General features: G+C 52.4%; 1 protein-coding gene across 9 annotated transcripts in view; it reads left to right on the top strand.

The window, feature by feature from the left end:
• Nucleotides 1-17,792, top strand: part of STX3 (syntaxin 3) — a 32,735-nt gene that overhangs the window by 8,399 nt on the left and 6,544 nt on the right. The window contains exons 3-13 of one of the 9 annotated variants that reach the window (XM_034767695.1): nt 9,603-9,683; nt 10,091-10,190; nt 10,374-10,448; nt 11,034-11,101; nt 11,971-12,079; nt 13,034-13,107; nt 13,454-13,588; nt 14,630-14,740; nt 14,862-14,972; nt 15,713-15,799; nt 16,560-16,674. In XM_034767695.1, coding sequence (XP_034623586.1) covers nt 9,603-9,683; nt 10,091-10,190; nt 10,374-10,448; nt 11,034-11,101; nt 11,971-12,079; nt 13,034-13,107; nt 13,454-13,588; nt 14,630-14,740; nt 14,862-14,972; nt 15,713-15,757 — 909 coding nt within the window. In that variant the 3' untranslated portion in view covers nt 15,758-15,799; nt 16,560-16,674. Of the gene's footprint in view, nt 1-9,602; nt 9,684-10,090; nt 10,191-10,373; nt 10,449-11,033; nt 11,102-11,970; nt 12,080-13,033; nt 13,108-13,453; nt 13,589-14,629; nt 14,741-14,861; nt 16,072-16,559; nt 16,675-17,792 lie in introns of those variants that run through there. The other 8 variants (XM_034767692.1, XM_034767694.1, XM_034767693.1 and 5 more) reach the window with 8 other exon arrangements.

Below are 17,792 nucleotides of genomic sequence, written 5' to 3'. Positions count from 1 at the left end.
CCCCCCCCCCTCAGGTAGTTGAAGGCTGCTATCAAATCCCCCCTCCTTCTTCTCTTCTGGAGACTAAACAATCCCAGTTCCCTCAGCCTTTCCTCATAAGTCATGTGTATCTACCACGCCTCCCAGTTTAGTGTCATCTGCAAACTTGCTGAGAGTGCAGTCCACACCATCCTCCAGATCATTAATAAAGACATTAAACAAAACTGGCCCCAGGACCGACCCCTGGGGCACTCCGCTCGAAACCGGCTGCCAACTAGACATTGAGCGGTTTGAGTCATGTGTTGATTCTAAACGAAGGAGGATCGCTGGAGATAGTGGCAGTTGGAGTGTCGGGTGGAGGCAAGGAGAGAACAGCACGAGCAGAGAACGCCCCCCTGCCTGGCAGCTCTTGGCAAAGTCCAGGAGAAGAGTGAGGAGTGAAGGCTTTTCGTCCTCCTGTTGGGCCTTGGGTCTCTGTAATGGCTACAGGATCAGCCATCGAGACCCACCGACTGTTGGATAACCGGAGAGAAACCCAGAGCAGGGACCCCTGGGGCAGCCTTTGGGGGCTAAGCTCATCCTCGCGGTAGCACCCTGGGATGAACGTGGACCTTGGTAGAACACTGGTGGTGATACACTAGCTGTGAGTAGCTGTTGTTGTGGTGGGGACAGTGTGGGAACTGAGGCCAGTGCCTGTGCACTGGTGGGGGACAATAAGAACTTCGGGACAGATCATTAAAGGTATTTAGGTGCCTAACTCCCATGGAAACCAATTGGATTTTAGTACTTCATGATCTCAGGATAACCCCCTCACTCCATCCTTTTCTTCACCAGTTGTTTCCACAGTGCCACCAAAGGGCGGTTGCAAAGTGGCCAATGAATGGTCCAACCTTCGGCTGGGTATGTGGGGCTAGTCATTGGTGCTGGGGACTCAGCTCCCAATGTATGGCTGCAATTTTTCTTCCTTCACAATGTAACACGTGACTAAGCTCCTCCCCCTCCCTGTCGATGACAATAATATACATCCTGGATGCCACTCCTGAGGTTTTCATGATCCACTCTATGGCGGGAACCAGCTCCAGATGTCTTTCTCGCTCATCTCTATCGACTGGGTTTTTTCATTTTTAAAATCTACTCTTGACTTCTTCCCTCCCCTCCTGCATCAAACATTATTCATTTGGTTTTATGGTACCCAGAAGCGTGCTGGTTTAGGCCACCCTGCTTTGAGCCAAGAACAGGCATCAAACCCGGGACTCTGAGTTGTAGAAGCATGAACCTCCTCCACCACTAGAGCTGAAGGAGTAAGTCCCTTGGCTGGCACTTGTGGATGTGTTAACTTCGTATGTGGTACAGGCACTAGGGGCGGACAATGACCTGTATTCTCCTCCGCGAATAGCGTAGCTGAAGTCGGCGTATCTTAGGTCGACTTACCTGGCCGTGAGGACGGCGGCGAGTCGACCGCTGCTGCTCCCCCGTTGACTCCGCTTCTGCCTCTCGTGAGCTGGAGTTCCGGAGTAGACGGGGAACGCGTTCAGGGATCGATTTATCTGCGTCTAGACGAGATGTGATTAATTGATCCCTGATAGGTTGATCACTACCCGCCGATCCGGCGGGTAGTGAGGACCTGCCCTCAGTGGTTTCACAAAGCCAATGTTATAGGATTCTGGCATTTTAATTATCAAGGGGAAAACACATCTTAGTCTTTAACACTCTCATACCAGGGTGCATGTGCTTACAGAAGGAAGGGGTGAAGGAGTGGGGAATGTTCCCATTTCAACACAAACCTAGGGAAGGATAAAGCTATATTTTTGTCTTTCTGGAAATATTTCTATTTTGTTCTTGGGGGGGGGGGGGGGGAAACCCGAGTGTCTCAACTGAATAGCTCAGGGTCTGAAGTCCTTGTACTGGCTTTGGAGCAACCCTTCTCCAGAAAATGTTCTGGAAATAACTGGCACAAGGTGATATCTGGTGTGTTCCAAAGGCAGAATAATGTGTTTTCCCCAAGTGTCTGTGTGAGCCCTGGGGACACACAAGTAGAGGGCAGGATCTAGTGATGCCATAGAGACCGAGGTCATCTCAACCTCCTCTTCTGCTGGTGGTAGGATTTTAATAGGAAGTTCCCCCAGAATCCCCTCCATCACATTACTCTGCTGGGCTCTTTACAGAACAAACAGAAAAATAGTCATGGCCATGAGGCATTTGAAATCAAACTCCGGGCCCTGCAATAGGATCTAAGAAAGAAGAATTCAAGTTGGGGGGGGGGGGGGGGTCTAGATCCTCATAGGTATTTAGGTGCCCAACTCCCATTGATTTCAGTGGGAGTTAGGTGCTTAAATACCATTGAGGATCTGCGCCTAGGACTCTGTAGAGAGGAAGGATGGTCTGGGGTGTGAACTGGGGGACTCAGGGTCAGTTCTCTGCTTTCCCAGACCTTGGGCAAGTCATTTGGACTCTGTGCTACAGTTCTGCATCTGAAACAAACCTCACAGGGGTGCTGGGAGGTTAAAGAGGTAAGTCCCTTAGACTAAGGTCAGCTATGTGGGTCCTTTGTGGGGATCAGGGCCTAACTGTAATTGTGACCCGATGAGTGGGGTTAGCAAGGAGATAGGCTGGGGAGGGAGGAGGGTTACAACAATAAGCTCCTGGGGTGACTCATTTAGGCCAACCCTTTCTCCTCAAGGGATGTCACCTCAAACTGGCTGTTTGAACAGGAGCTGCAGGAAGGGGTTGGGGAGATATGGCGGTTCCAGCTGTATTTCCTGTTAAAACTGCCTCCTCTCTTCTTAGCAGCATGCAGGACTCGCACAGCTACAGATATTTCTTGTTTTCAGGCAGTTGCTTAAATGGTCTCGTTTCGTATTACGCAGTGCTGTTGTAGCCGGGTGGGACCCAGAATATTGGACAGACAAGGTGGGTGAGGTAATAGCTTTTATTGGGCCAACTTCTGCTGGTGAGAGAGACAAGCTTTCGAAGAGCTCTGTGTGGCTGGGAAACTTCTCTCTCATCAACAGAAGTTGGCCCAATAAAACATTAGCTCACCCACATTGTCTGTCTCTTCGTATTGGCAGGGCTAGGTGCAACACAGACGGCCTGCACTGCAGCCGCTGCCTCTTGTCTGAATTTATCAGCATTCCCAGTTACCTGTTGCAAGTGCACCTCAGTTCTGCCCTGCAGCAGGCGCTGCTATCCCAGTTCTGGGCTCCCTATGTGTTGCTTTGCTGGTTACCCTGCTATTCCAGCTGTGGGCTCCCCACGCACAGCTCTGTCAATGCCCCTCTGTCCCAACCCCCTGCTGTCCTAGCCCCAGGCTCCTCACGCAGCTCTGCTGGTGCCCCTCAATCCCAGCCTGCAGTCCCTTGCTAGCCCAGTCATTCTTCCCTCCACCCCACCCCAGCTCTGCAGATGCCCCTGAATCCTGACTCCCAGCCCTGCTTCCTTAGGGGCTTGTCTGGGGAGTGACTGTTTCCTGGTTCCGTGTGACTCCGCACAAGGATCAGCCCCAAACCAGCAGCTGGGTTTTTACCCCTCATGCATATCCCCTGCTTTTCCTCTCCGCTCCTCAAGATGGTGTCAGGCTGGAGGGCCCCCCTGCCCCCTCTTCTTTCTCTGACTCTGCAGAGCGCCTTGGGAGGGTGTAATGCAATTAAACAGGGAATCCAGCCATCTGGTCCTGGCTTTCGTCAGGCCCTGTGGGAAGGAGGGGGATGGTCATCTGTCCTTTAAACCAAGAGCTGGGGACAGTGATGGGTGTATGGGGGCATTGGCGGGTGGCATCAAGTCTCTTGCCCTTTAAATGGGGGAAGTGGCAAAACCAGTTGGCTATGGGGTGTGCATGGGTCTGAGGTGAATCTCTGCGTGTGGCTTAGGGGAGCAGCTGTCTTCAGATCCAGGGGAGAGTCACCCACATGGGTGAGCCTGTCCTAGAGGAGTCACTGTCCCTTTAAAGCAGGAAGAGCTGGGCTGAGGGGCCCCGGGGAAAGCCAGTTGGGGTATATGGTTGGGGGACGGCTTGTGCATGCGCCTGAGCAGGCAGCCCCCCTCTCCCTGCCAGCAAACTGTTAATACCTTCGCTGTGTGTGTCTGGAACCAGATGTGAGATTAGCTCTGCTGCTAATCAGGAATGCAGATGGCTAAACGGAACACCCCTCTCGGGGACCTTGCCTGCTGAGCCTCCAAAGACCACTCCTCTGGGCCGGGAACCTTCCCCCTCTGCAGCATCCTCGCCTCAGCATCTCATGCTTTCCTGGCAGCAACTGAGCAAGGTTTGTTTGAAACCTCTTGGCAGCTGCAGGGAGCGCACAGCTCTGGGGCTCCAGGATATAGGAGAGAGAAGGAGCCTCTTACTTCTAGGTCACTGGCTCCTATCTAGCCCTAGGTCGAGAGTGACTAGAAACTGCTAGAATCAGAGACATTCCAGCTGGAAAATGCCCTTCCTGCCTTATTTTAGCTGGCTGCATCCACTGGGCCCTTCTCGACCTTTCCTAGTACTGGGCAGTCTAATTTTAGATGTCCCGAGAGTCAGGGCTCCCATTGTTCCCCTTGGGAATCAATTTCACAGCCCCCCCCATCAGGGAGGCTCTCTGACATTCATCCCCCAATGTTCCTTTTCTTGCTTTCATCCCCTTAGACCTAGTTATGGTCCCATGAGTAGGGATTCCTCTCTCTCACTGGCATTTACATCCTTCAGATGTTTACAGCCTGTCCCCCATCACCGTGCCTTGCACATCTCCTAGTCAAGCTGTATGTAACACCACACCCTTGTGTGTGTGGGGAGGTGCATCAGCTGAGGGGATTGAACCTGGGTCCTTTGGATCTTCACACATGCGCCTCTGGTGTCTGAACCAAAAGACCCACCTCTGTTAGCCGAGGCTGTAGCAGAGTGAGTGCATGTAACATGTACGTATTCGTCTCTTAATCTTCCTTTGTCGCGCCACACCTCCAGCCCCCTGAACATTTGAAAAGTGAAGATACAAGGGGGTTGTGCGAGGCTCAGATACTACAGTGATAGAGCTAGGTTGCTACTGCTGCAGCTCTCAAGGATTAATACTGTGGCTCCTTCTGTGGATGGCCTGGTCAGACATCCTTGACCACTGACTGATGGCTGCTAAAGATCCCTTCTTTGCACCAGCCTTGCAGGTCACCTTGGTTATATAGATGACTGGGACAGATGGAGGGGAGTTGTCGTCCTACTGTGATGGACTGTGAAGTCTCAAGTCCTGTGTTCTGGCTGTGGTGGAGGCTCAGAAAGCTTCTCTGACCCCACGCCATTCCCCAGGCCCCAGCCAGTAGTTGACATGCAGGTAAATCTGAGCCACCTCCTCTTGGATCCGGGGTCAACAGCAGCAACTGTCCTCTGGTGCAAGGAAACGCTCAGAATGGACAGATCTGTGGAAGCACAGCTGCATCAGGAGACAAGCGCAGCGTTTGGTTGAATTCCAGCCAGTTTTCCTCCCTGAGGCTCTGGCAGAGCGGCAGCCTATGACCTGTGAGATGGACCAGTCTTTGTTGCATGCAGCAAAAACAAGTGGGGATCTACTGGGGTCATTAATAGCACGGATCATCTGTGCCTCTGTGGAAGAGGACATGGAGCCATATTCCCATAAACAGGGAGCAAGGCTGTTGTTTAGTAAAACACCATCTTGGTCCTTAGTTTTTTTTTGTTTTTTTTTACGAGAGTATGGGGAGAGGGGATTATTGAAAAGAATTGCTATGCTAGCGTGGTGGAGGGTTCAGATTGCTTTGTGGGCTCTTGGTCTGGTTTGTTGGCCTAGAGACGCTCAGAGGCAAGCACAGATTTCTCTGATTGGTTCCTTGACAATGGACAGAGGTGAGGCGTTCATAGAACTGGAAGGGACCTCGAGAGGTCATCTAGTCCAGTCCCCTGCACTCATGGCAGGGCTAAGTATTATCTAGACCATCCCTGGTGGGTTTGTCTAACTGTCTTTTAAAAATCTCCAATGAGTGAGATTTTACAACCTCCCTAGGCAATTTTTCCCAGTGCTTAACCACCCTGATAGTTGGGAAGTTTTTCAGAATGTCCAACCTAAACCTCCCTTGCTGCAATTTAAGCCCTTTGCTTCTTGTCCTATCCTCAGAAGAACAATTTTTGTCCCTCCTCCTTGAAGCAACCTTTTAGGTACTTGAAAACTGTTATGTCCTCATAGGTCATGTTTTCTAGACCTTTAAACGTTTTTATTGCTCTTCTCTGGACTTTCTCCAATTGTCCACAACTTTCCTGAAGCATGGCACCCAGAACTAGAGACAATACTCCAGCTGAGGTTGTATCAGCACGGAGCAGAATGGAAGAATTACTACTTGTGTTTTGCTTACAACACTCCTGCTAATATATCCCAGAATGATGTTTGCTTTTTTTGCAACAGGGTTACATCGTTGACTCATATTTAGTTTGTGATCCGCTATGACCCGCAGATCCCTTTCCGCAGTACTCCTTCCTAGGCAGTCATTTCCCATTTTATGTGTGTGCAACTGATTATTCCTTCCTAAGTGGAGTACTTTGCATTTGTCCTTACTGAATTTCATCCTATTTACTTCAGACCATTTCTCCAGTTTGTCCAGATCATTTTGAATTTTAATCCTATCCTCCAAAGCACTTGCAACCCCTCCCAGCTTGGTATCATCCACATAGAGTGTACTCTATCTGCCATTATTTAAATCATTGATGAAAATATTGAACAGAACCAGACCCAGAACTTATCCCTGCAGGACCCCACTCGAAATGCCCTTCCAGCTTGACTGAACCGCTGATAATTACTCTCTGGGAACGGTTTTCCAACCAGTTATGCACCCATCTTATAGTAGCTCCATCTAGGTTGTATTTCCCTAGTTTCATGTTGATCCCTGTGGAGCTGTCTGCTCCCTTGGTACCATTGATCACGAAGGGGTCTTCCCTCACCTACAGACCGCAGCCAGCATTGGTGGAGTTGTTTTGATGGCTCTGTTTCTTCCTCTTGGGGAGATCTCAGAGGGTGATACTAAGGCTCCCTCATGTGTGGTTCCTCTTGCTCCACGCATTGGGAAGGCTGCTAGGGAGGACTGCTACATTTCTTAGGTTGCTGTGCTGTTGTTGTGCTGATGACCCTCTCCTCTGTGTCTCAGCAGACTCAAATCATGTTGGCTCTAACTTCCTGGTGCCTGGCTGAGATGGCTAACACTTAGTCTGGGCAAGATGAAAGGGATGCTGGTTGCTGGTGAAAGGAACCATCTAGAGAACTGCACTGTTCTGCAAGTGAGATCCACACCCTATGGAATCTCGGGTGGCAGGAGTACCTTCAACCTCTGAATTTGTCTAGGACTCTGCAAACTGCCCTCTCTGATGTGGAGCTCCCTGCAGTCAGTGATGCCTTGGGAATCTCTGTCTGATCACTGCACTGAGCACAACCTGGGGCTGTCTTTGGAGGCCATGTGTGAGCTTCAGCTAGGGCAGAAGGCAGCTGCTCATTTAGTGAGCAATGCAGATGGTACAGGGTGTATCCCCTGCCCTGTGTGGAAGATGCTGGCTTTTGACTTGCCTCCAGGTGCAATTCAAGGGGTTGACTTTGATCTCTAACCCTGTATGCTGTGGATCCTGGGTGAGTGAGAGAGCTCCTCTGCTCATGCTTTGTGTCAGCAGCTGAGATCAGAGGGCTGTTTCTGCTGATGGTACCTAGATATGCATGTAAGGGGTATTTGAGGCAGGTCCTGGGGTGGGGTGGGTTATCCCATCATGCATTGCCCCACATCAGTCATTGGTGCATGTTGCATAGCTATTTACACTAGTGCACAGTGGGTGTAATGGGCCAGTGGATCTGAGTGGAAGAGCCGAATTCTGTTCTCACTAACATCAGAGTGAGTTTGGAATAACTGCATTGATTTCATTGGCATTACCCTGGTGGAAATGTGATTTGGAAGCAGCATGGCCGGCTATGGAAGCAGCAGGACATGGGAAAGCCAAACCCTTTCAGCAGAAGATTTTTGACACTGGACATTTGCTTACCCAAAACAGCCTGAGTTTGTTGACCTTCAGAGAGTATCATAAGGCCAGCGTGCTTGCAACCTGGGCTCACTCCTCAGATGGGCCGACAGAGCGGGTGGGGCTGAAGGGGCACGTTGTTTAGCTCAGAGGTGGGCAAACTACGGCCCGCGGGCCACATAGCTACCCCCGGCCCCTCCCCCGCAGTCTCAGCACGCCGCGCGGGCAGCGGGGCTGCACACTTATGCAGGGCAGCATGGCAGCATGTCTGGCTCCAGCCAGGAGGCATGGCTCCAGACATGCTGCTCTGAGTGGCATGGTAAGGGGGCTGTGGCAGGGGGGTTGGATGGGCAGGGAGTTCTGAGGGGGGGCAGTCAGGGGGCAGAAAGTGGGAGGGGGCAGATGGGGACAGGAGCCAGGCTGTTTGGGGGGCGCAGCCTTCCCTACCCGGCCCTCCATACAGTTTTGCACTCAGGCCAAAAAGTTTGCCCACCCCTGGTTTGGTGAAGCTGTGGTGATGTGAAGTGCTGCTGCGTCATTGCTGTGGGCTGGGAGCGAACAGTGTCTTAACTGTAAAAGAATCCTATTTCTGCTCTGATTGGGTGTGTGGTGAGGGCCACTTCCCCCCAGGGGAAATTTAAAATAGGGGCCAGACCCCTCCACTATGAACCCTGCCTTTTTACTAGCTACTCACAATACGTCTCCTACCTCCCCCACTCTCTCTTTACCTTCCCACCCCAAATTCCTGGTGCCTCTTCACCACGTCCCCATTAGCAGCAGCAAGTTTCCACAAAGCCCCTGGACTCCTGGGTCCCCAAGTGTGGCTGGGGCTGCTGGGCTGGGCTTCGAATCGCAGTCCCACCAGGGTAAATCAGGAGCGACTCCACTGAAGTCAGTGGAGTTACTCTAGATTACCCCCGCGTGCCTTGCACTGAGTCGCCTTCTGATGGCTGGTATTTTTAGTAGCCCCATATGAGATGAGTTGGTCTTTCCTCCGTCTTGTCCCTAGAGGACAAAGTACCAAACTCGTGGTACTAGCTGGCCCCCTTGTCATTGGTCTCAGCAGAGATCCCACGAAGTGATAGGCCGTGGACGTTGAGCTCCCCACTTTCCCTAACAGGTCCCTCTAGATCTGGGCTGAGGCATGCTGGCGGTGAATGGTGCGGGGGAAGTCTGCAGGGCCACCACTCCTGATGCGCCAGTTGTGGGGAGGAACCGAAGATGGCTGTCTCCAGGGGGTCAGTCTGGAACCCAGCCCCATTACAGATGTTACTGAAAAGCCCCCTGATGTTAGAGTATCTATAGTGGCCGCCGCAGGAGGAAGAGAGAGAGAGAGAAGCATCTCCAGGAAGGATGATCCTCCACTTTAGATTAGTTTGGTGGATCTCAATCTTTTCCAGGGCAGGACTCACCCTCCTCATTGTTCTGAGTGAGGGCGACTCCCGGAGTCGCATGCCTGGCTTCCCAACGGTGCTGCACTGTCATGGAGGCTGCAGGGTGTAGGGAGTGCAAATTGGGGCACTGGTGAGATGGCCTTTTGCACCCAGGGGGTAGGCTGTGAGGGGTTCCTCCTCTGTGCCGGGAAGCCCAGTGTGGGCGTGCCGGCTCTGGGAAGGTCCCCATACCCTCTCACTGGCCTTGCCCTCCCTTACAGAAGCAGGACCAGGATGACGATGCTGATGATGTGGAGATTGCCATCGAGAACACGGGGTTCATGGACGAGTTCTTCTCCGAGGTGAGGAGGAGGCGTGGCCCTGAGACAGGCCTCAGTCTCATTTACGTTGTCCGTGTCCATTCTCTGGGGGGAGGGAGCAAGGTGGGCTGGCAGATCTCCTTTTCCTGGGGAGCTCTTGGGGCTAGAGATCTCCTCTCCTTTAGTGAACTGTGGTTCAGTGGATAGGGCACAGATCCAAGTGCTTCTCCCAGATCGGCCACTGGCTGGCTTGGTGACCTTGGGCAAATCCTGTCCCCTCTCTGTGCCTCAGTTTTCCCTCCCACCTTTGTCTGTCTCGCCTATTTAGACTGATACATGTTTGGGGCAGGGACTGTCTCTAAATGTCTGTACAGCCCCTAGCACCCCACGGCCTTGATCACAGTTCAGTGCTACTGTAATATAGCTAATAGTGATCTCTTGCGGTTTAGATTGAAGAAACCCGACAAAATATCGAGAAAATTGCAGAGAATGTGGAGGGGGCAAAAAAGCTGTACAGTATCATCCTGTCCGCCCCCATCCCTGAGCAAAGTAAGTCTGAGACTCCTCCTGGGCCTGAACAAGAGTGAACAGGTCACCTGCCTGGGATGGGTCAATCCAGCTGGGGGGTGGAAGGTGGATCTCTGCCGGGGGGTGGGTGGACGGGCAGCAAGTGCTCTCCTGGTGACCTTACTGGCCAGGGTCCCCAACTACTGATGACTTGTGCTTTTGCAGAGACGAAAGATGACCTGGAGCAGCTCACGGCAGAGATAAAAAAAATAGCCAACAGTGTCCGAAACAAGCTTAAGAGTAAGAGACTGATTCCCCCCTGTGCTGGCTGATTTGGAGCCTTCCTTTATTGTAGAGCCCTTCCTAGGGCTGACCATACCCTGTCAATGCCCATCCATTGCTCATCTTCTTTCCTCCTCCTCAGGACTGCCCTTTCCTCCCTGCACCCCACTGGGACTGCTTCTTGGAAATGACCCTTCCTTGCCAGGAGCTTTTCTCCCCCTAGTGGGGCACTGGCTGGATGCTGGGACCTTTGGATCTTAATGCGCAGGTCTCTATTGCTTGCATTAAAAGACCCACCTCTGTTAGTCCAGCCTGTAGCAGGCTCATCCACCTCTGTGGCTCAGACACCACTAGCGGGGACAGAGTGCCACGCAGAGTGGGCGTGGCTGCATCTGGTGCCTCCTAGTGCCTGGATAGGAAGGTGGTGCAGAAGGCCGAACCCACTGACTTGGCTATGGAGGTGTGGGGGGCAGTAAGGGATTGAGCCCCTTTTTTAAGGGAAGAGGAGAACTTGAAGTTTGTGGGGTAGGGAAGCTGAGACATGAGACTGTGCAGCTGGTCCAGCTCCCCCCATTATTTCACCCCACTTGCCCGTGTCCCCAGGCATGGAGCGGAGCATTGAGCAGGATGAGGTCCAGTCGTCAGCGGATCTGCGGATACGGAAATCCCAGGTGAGCAGAGCACTCCCTCATTCCCACACTGCAATGCCTGTATCGACCTGCCCCTAGCTAGAATGGGTCCCAGAGGGAACGGGCTGCACCCATAGAGAGCCCAGGTGGGGAGGGGACAAAGGTAGCATCAGAGATGGGAGACTGTACCTCAGTCCTGTGTGGGGAGATGATACGTTACAGAGAACAAAAAGAGCAGTACATGGATCTTTGGCTTCATCTAAGGATCTCTGAGTGGTGGGCTCCTCAGTCCAACGGACAAAGGCAGAACTAGATCCAATGGCTGGAAGTTGATTTTGCACAAATTTAGACCAGAAATAAGATGCAAATTCTGTATTAGGAGGTAATTAACCATTAGAATGACTTTATCTAGGGCTGAGGTGAATTCTTCAGCCCTACACTTCTAGGAGTGTGTTGTTCAAAGTCAAGACCAGATGTTCTTCCAAACAATCGGCTCTAGCTCACCCAGAAGTTCTGGGCTTCATGGAGGATTCATTGGCTGAAATTTTCTGGCCTGTTATACAGGTTGAACTAGATAATTCCTTCAGACCTTAAGTGCTATAAAAGCACTATCCAGAGCATTATTATCCCTTTCATACAGATGGGTAAACTGAGGCACGGGCAAGTGACAGCATTTCCCCAACGCTGCAGTGGGTGCTCCTGTCAGAACCATCCAGGCTGTGTTTGGGGAAAGGGGAGGATAAGGAGGAGAGAGGGTATGGAGAGCAGGTAGGCTGTGCTGTGGTCAGATAGCTCCCCAAGCAGATGGGGCAGATGGCTATCCCAGCTGGAGAGGCAGTGCCCGTGAACCCACATTACCACAATATAGATCATACAGTGAACTGCTCGTCTCCTCCTTTCCCTCCCCCCAGCATTCTGTCCTTTCCCGGAAGTTTGTCGATGTGATGACCAAGTACAACGAGGCACAGGTCGACTTCCGAGAACGTAGCAAAGGGCGGATCCAGCGGCAGCTCGAGATCAGTATGTACCCTCCCCGCTCAGGGGACATGGCTCACAGGCAGCATATGGCCAGGGCCTGACCCTCCTCCCCAGTCCAAGGGGTGGTTGGATTAATTGCCCACAGGAATGGAAACTATCCCACTCCAGTTTGTGAGCCTGAGTTACTGCAGAGACCATAATTAGGGCCCTAGCAAATTCACGGCTGTGAAAAACGTGTCATGGACCATGAAATCTGGTCTCCCCTGTGAAATCTGATCTTTTGTGTACTTTTCCCTATACTATACAGTGTTTCTCAGACTGGGGGTTCTGACCCAAAAGGGGGTTGCAAGACTGTTGTAGGGGCGGTCACAGTATTGCCACCCTTACTTCTGTGCTGCCTTCAGAGCTGGACTGCCAGAGAGCGGCGGCTGGGCTACCAGCTCTGAAGGCAGCACTGCAGCAGTGCAGAAGTAAGGGGGTGTGTGTGGGAAGGGTGCGGGGGGGGGGTCGTCATGGGCTTTATATTTTGCTGTTTTTAAATACATATTTGTTTTGTTACAACACTGAAATTTAAGATTTAAATATCTGACACTGAGAAATTCAAGATTTAAAAAATGGTGTGACCGTGAAATTTACAAAAATGGATTGTGAATTTGGGAGAGTCCCAACCATAATCCTCCCATGATCCCCTCCCACCCAGGGTGTCTCAGTGCCCCCTGCTGGGAAGTGTGGGCTGGGCAGTTGTGGGATTCCTCCCTATCCCCCAGCTGTGTCTCTGCTGAATGTGGGGGAGGTTTAGAATCTGGGCTTGGAAGGCATGTCTCAGTTTGGAGGCCAGAGGGGTTCACACAAACACACCTGTCCCCAAGAGCAGCCAAAGTGAATCTCCCCACTCTCTTCCCTCCCCCCGCCCGCCCCCTCCTCCAGCCTTGCTGGTTCCGCCATTCATGCCCAGCGATTTGGTCTGATCTCTCCTCTCTTTCTCCCATGATAAAGCTGGGAAGAATACAACGGATGAGGAGCTGGAGGAGATGCTAGAGAGTGGAAACCCCTCGATATTCACATCTGGGGTGAGGACGCAGTGGGGACTGGGAGGAGATGGGGGAATGGAGGTGCATAAAGAGGAGGGACCTTGGAGCATATGATGGTATAATAGTACCTAGCTCTTACAAAGCGCCTTCATCAGTAGATCTCAAAGCACTTATAGAATGGGAAATCTAGGGGGAGACACTGGGATGGGGGGGGGTAAGCAGTGGGAATTTGGGGTGATGGGCAGCGAGTGTGGGTGTCAGGATATGGGTGGTGGGGAGCAGGGTAACTCTGAGCAGTGGGAATGGCAGGGTGTTAGCTCACAGCTCCTTAGCATTATCTGGGTTTGTGTGGGATGGTAACCGACCCTGTCTGGCTCTGTTCCAGATCATGGATTCGCAGATCTCAAAGCAGGCACTGAGTGAGATCGAGGGGCGGCACAAGGACATTGTGCGGCTTGAGAGCAGCATCAAGGAGCTTCACGACATGTTTGTGGACATCGCCATGCTGGTGGAAAACCAGGTAACTGGGCAGAACAATCAATGAGGGGGTGGGGCGCTCTGGAGGGATAAGGACTGAGTGATTGAGCAACCGGGACAGGAAGGGGTAACCTAGCAACCAGGACAGGAAGGGGTAACCTAGCAACCAGGGTCAGGGAACAGAATAACCATGTAACCTGGGGCAGGGAACAGGGTAACTCAGCAACCGGGATGAAGGTGACAGCTGTGTAACAGGAGGGGAAAGTGGGGTAAGCCTTGGTAACTGAGTAACCATGGGAGGAGACAGCATGATGACCATGTAACCTGGGAGTAGGAAAAAAAAGGATTGTACAAGACGGGGCAGGGTGAAAACCATGTAACCAAGCAATGCAGGGATGGGGGAAATGGAGGGACTAAGCAGCCAAACTGGGAATTGGAATGGGTAACTAAGCAACTGAACACTGGTGCCTTCTAGCAGCCAGGGATTTTCTGTTGGTGGTACCTCGGATGTGGGAGCTGGGTGGGAGTGAGTTTGTGATCTTGGTGACATGGCTGATCTCATGGAGACCCAGAGGTCTGTCGTCCTGTCCCAGTGCTCAGTGCCTGGCTTTCCTTCGACCCCACAGAGCTCCTGCAGCCAGGGCCCAATCCCTGCTCTGTCTCTCCCTGGGGGAAAGCCCCCCATTTCAGTCTCCTGAGGCCCCTGCATTGTGGAGTGCAGCCACCTCTCACTGCAACTTAGGGATCAGTGTCTATCTCTGAGGCCCCCTTTCTGTTTTCTATCCTCAATGCAATGCCGAGGAGGTGGCATGTGAGTCGGGGAACGGTGAGTATGCCCCTTTCCTGTCATCAGACCCAGGGAGAGGCGGTGGATTGACCCTGAAGCCCTACAACCCAATGGCAACCCCTCTGTGCCCAGGAGAAGGGCGGGGGCGGTGGGAATGACTGCCTTGCTCACCTGAGCAGAGGGGGAGACCTCCAAGGGCCGGGCTGGGATCTCGTGATGGGAGGAGCATGTGCATGGTGGGAGGTGCTGTGGGTGTTTTAGATGTCTGAGTTTCCTCTCTTCCTGCTCCCCTGACAGGGCGGGGTCCTAGATAACATAGAGCTGAACATGATGCATGCGGTAGACCACATAGAGAAAGCGCGCGATGAGACCAAAAAGGCTCTGGTATACAAGAAAAAGGCACACAAGGTGGGTCCCCCAAGCCCCAATCTGTGCCCAGGCCCCCTCGCTGGCTCTCTTGCTCTCTTCTGCCTCCCTGCCACTTCCGCCACTCTCTGCCGCTCCCGCCATCTCTCTCTTCCTCCGCAAGGGAGCCATGATCGACCGCATAGAGACCAACATGGACCAGTCGGTGGGCTTTGTGGAACGGGCCGTGGCTGACACCAAAAAGGCTGTGAAATACCAGAGCGAGGCCAGAAGGGTGAGAACGACCAATCACAGCCCCATCCAGTCTCCACCTCCTGCCAATCAATGGTCCTGTCTCACCCTTCTCAGATGCCATCCAATCTTGAATCATCCCACCAACCAAAACCCCACCCCATCTAGTCTCCCATCCCACCAATCACAGTCCCCCATCCAACCTCCACTCACCAGTCAAAGCCCCCATCTCACCCTTCTCAGATCCATCCAATCGTGACCCATCCTATAAACCAAAGCCCCACCCCATCACCTCGACACCACCAATCACAGCTCCCTGTCCAGTCCCCAGGCATGTCAATCAAAGGTTCCCATCTCACTCTTCTGTCACCCATCCAACCATGACCCATCCCATCAACCAAAGCCTCACTGCATCCAGCACCCACCCACCAGTCAAAGTCCTTTTCCCATTCCACCCCCTCAGCCTCCCCCCCCCCCCCCCCCAAAATCTTCTCAGTCCCCTCCAGTCATCCTCCTCCATCCCACCCCTCTCTGACCTTGCTGGTCTCCATCTCTCCATCCCATCCCTGTTCCAGCCCCCTCCCTGCTTGGAAAGGACCAATGGCTCTCAAAGGTATTATGATTTCCAGGGGAGTAAGCCACCTGAATACTTTTTTGAGCACCTGGGCCAATGGGTCTAGCTGGCAAAGGTCCAGAGCAAATCCAGGGGCCCCGGTGACCCCTTGGTTTCTCAGTAATATTTCCCCATCCCTTGCTCCAGCTTCCTGTGCTCTTCTTTCACAGCCTTCTCCTCCTCCCTCACTTGTCCCCCACAGCCCGGGACACTGAGCCCCTCCACGTACGACGTGCCATGCTGCATCCCTCTTCGAGGTAACTGCTTGGGCTGTCTCCCTGCTTCACTTTGCTAGCTCCGGGCTCCTCCCTGGCCCTTCCTTCTTCTCTGTACGTCTTGATAAATGTGGTTATGAGCCAGGCTCGGTCCCCAGAACTCCTGCACTGTTCCCTAAAGTGCCTTCAAGGGGAGGGGGGAGGCTGGGAACTTCCCCGCAGCCCACATCTCTACACCATTACCTATAGCACCCCCTGCTGACAGGAGTCAATGCTGGAGTAACTTGAGCTCCCCCTTCAGTGCCCCCTGCTGGGACTGGAGTAGCAGGGAGTTCCCCCCACAGCCAGTAGTCCTGCCCGGCTATCTACAGCACCCCATGCTAGGAGAGGCTGGGAGTACCTCTCTGCTCACCATTCCCAATAGTACCCCAATTGAGGGAGGCTAGGATTGGAGTAGCTGTGTGCTCCCAGTGCCTTTATGCCATTCCCTGCAGCATCCCTAGCTGGAGAAGGCTGGGACTGGATTAAATTATGAGGGGGACAAAAATGAAGAAGCCTAGAAATGCATATGGTCTGATTTTTTTTAATCTGAAAGATTCTGGTGGGGAATATTTTTGAGGTGTTTAAAAAATTGCTATGCTGCCTTAAAGGGGTGGCTGAAATCAGTGCTCTGCAGCTCTGAAATAGCTGTCTCTTAAAGGGACACGTGCAGGGGGAGCCATATCTGTTTTCTCATTTGCTGTTGCATTGCTGTTTATGGTTTTATCCTTTTTTTTGTTTTTGTTTTTGTCCCCTCCTCCAGAAAATGATAATTATCATTGTGGTAGTGGTTGTCTTGCTCGCAATAGTAGCTCTGATTATTGGACTTTCCGTAGGGCTCAAGTAAAGCTAGCCCCCAGGGTTGCTGGCTCCAAACTGTAAGTAGTGTGGGGAAATGTGGGGGTTTCCTGGGGTGCTGGCTCGGTGGGGTGGCAGTCAAGCAAAGGTGGTGGAGTGACTTGAACTTATTGTTGCTTGCTTGCCCAGGAGAGTTCAGAACCTCTCTGAGTTGGGTATGTATTGGTGGGTGCCTTGGATATCGGGTGGGGTTTTGCTCCTTATAGCTGGAGACCAACACTGCCTTGGGCCAGAAATAAAATGTATTCTCACTAGTGTCAGTTGGATCTATCCTGGGTGTTGTATCTACAACCTTGTCTATGCATTGGGTTCTGTGCTCTAGGTTCTTGCTGCTGGCTTTGGGTTCTAGACTCTAGACACTGTGCTTTGTGTTCTGGGCTATGTGGGTTCTGGCTTTGGGTTCTGTGCTGTGAGCTCTTGGTTATGGTTTTGGGTTCTAGACTGGCTACTGTGCTTTTGGTTCTGGCTTCGGGTTCTAGACTATGTGCTGTACTTTGGATTCTAGCCTCTGGGCTCTGTGCTTTGGGCTGTAGATTCTTGGCTCTAGCTTTGGGTTCTGTGCTTTGCAGCTGAGTTTTGCCTTCAATCTCTTACATTTTTAACTCTTGCCTCGGCACTGGGGATGTGGCAGGCGAGAGGGTGTTTGCAGAAGAGGGGACGGTGTAAGGAGCATGATTTGGGAAGCGGGGGAGCATGATTTCTCAAGGTTCTAGAGTGGGGAGGATAGTTCTGTGAATGTGGCCCCAGTGAAGGCAGCTGCTAGAGTCTGCTGCAAAGCAGGCACCTGTGCTGTTTTTACAGGGCTCACTCACAGCTCTCTGGATCTCTGCAGACTCAGAGAGTGCAAGGTAGGACGTTGTGCACAAAGAGATCTGAAGGGTTAATTCTGGTCTGCTCTCCATTCCTTCCCTTGGGGGGGAAGGAGGGGGAAGAGGGGAAAAAGAAGGTGGAACTCTTCCAAGCTCCGCCCCATGAGTCACCAAAACCAGACCCGCTCAGGTTGTGCAGATAATCAAAATAGGGGTGTGATGTTGCTTGGCCCCTCCTGGGCTGGGGTTGTTTGACTGTCCCCCTGGGCTTGACCAAAGTGCTTGGGCTGATTGAGGGGGAGGGAAATGTGGCATTTCCCAAACACCAC

Source organism: Trachemys scripta, chromosome 4, assembly GCF_013100865.1.
Source record: "Trachemys scripta elegans isolate TJP31775 chromosome 4, CAS_Tse_1.0, whole genome shotgun sequence".
Taxonomy (NCBI): Eukaryota; Metazoa; Chordata; order Testudines; family Emydidae; genus Trachemys; species Trachemys scripta.
The sequence above is the reverse complement of the archived record's forward strand: the minus strand, read 5'-3'. Positions and strand labels throughout refer to the sequence as shown.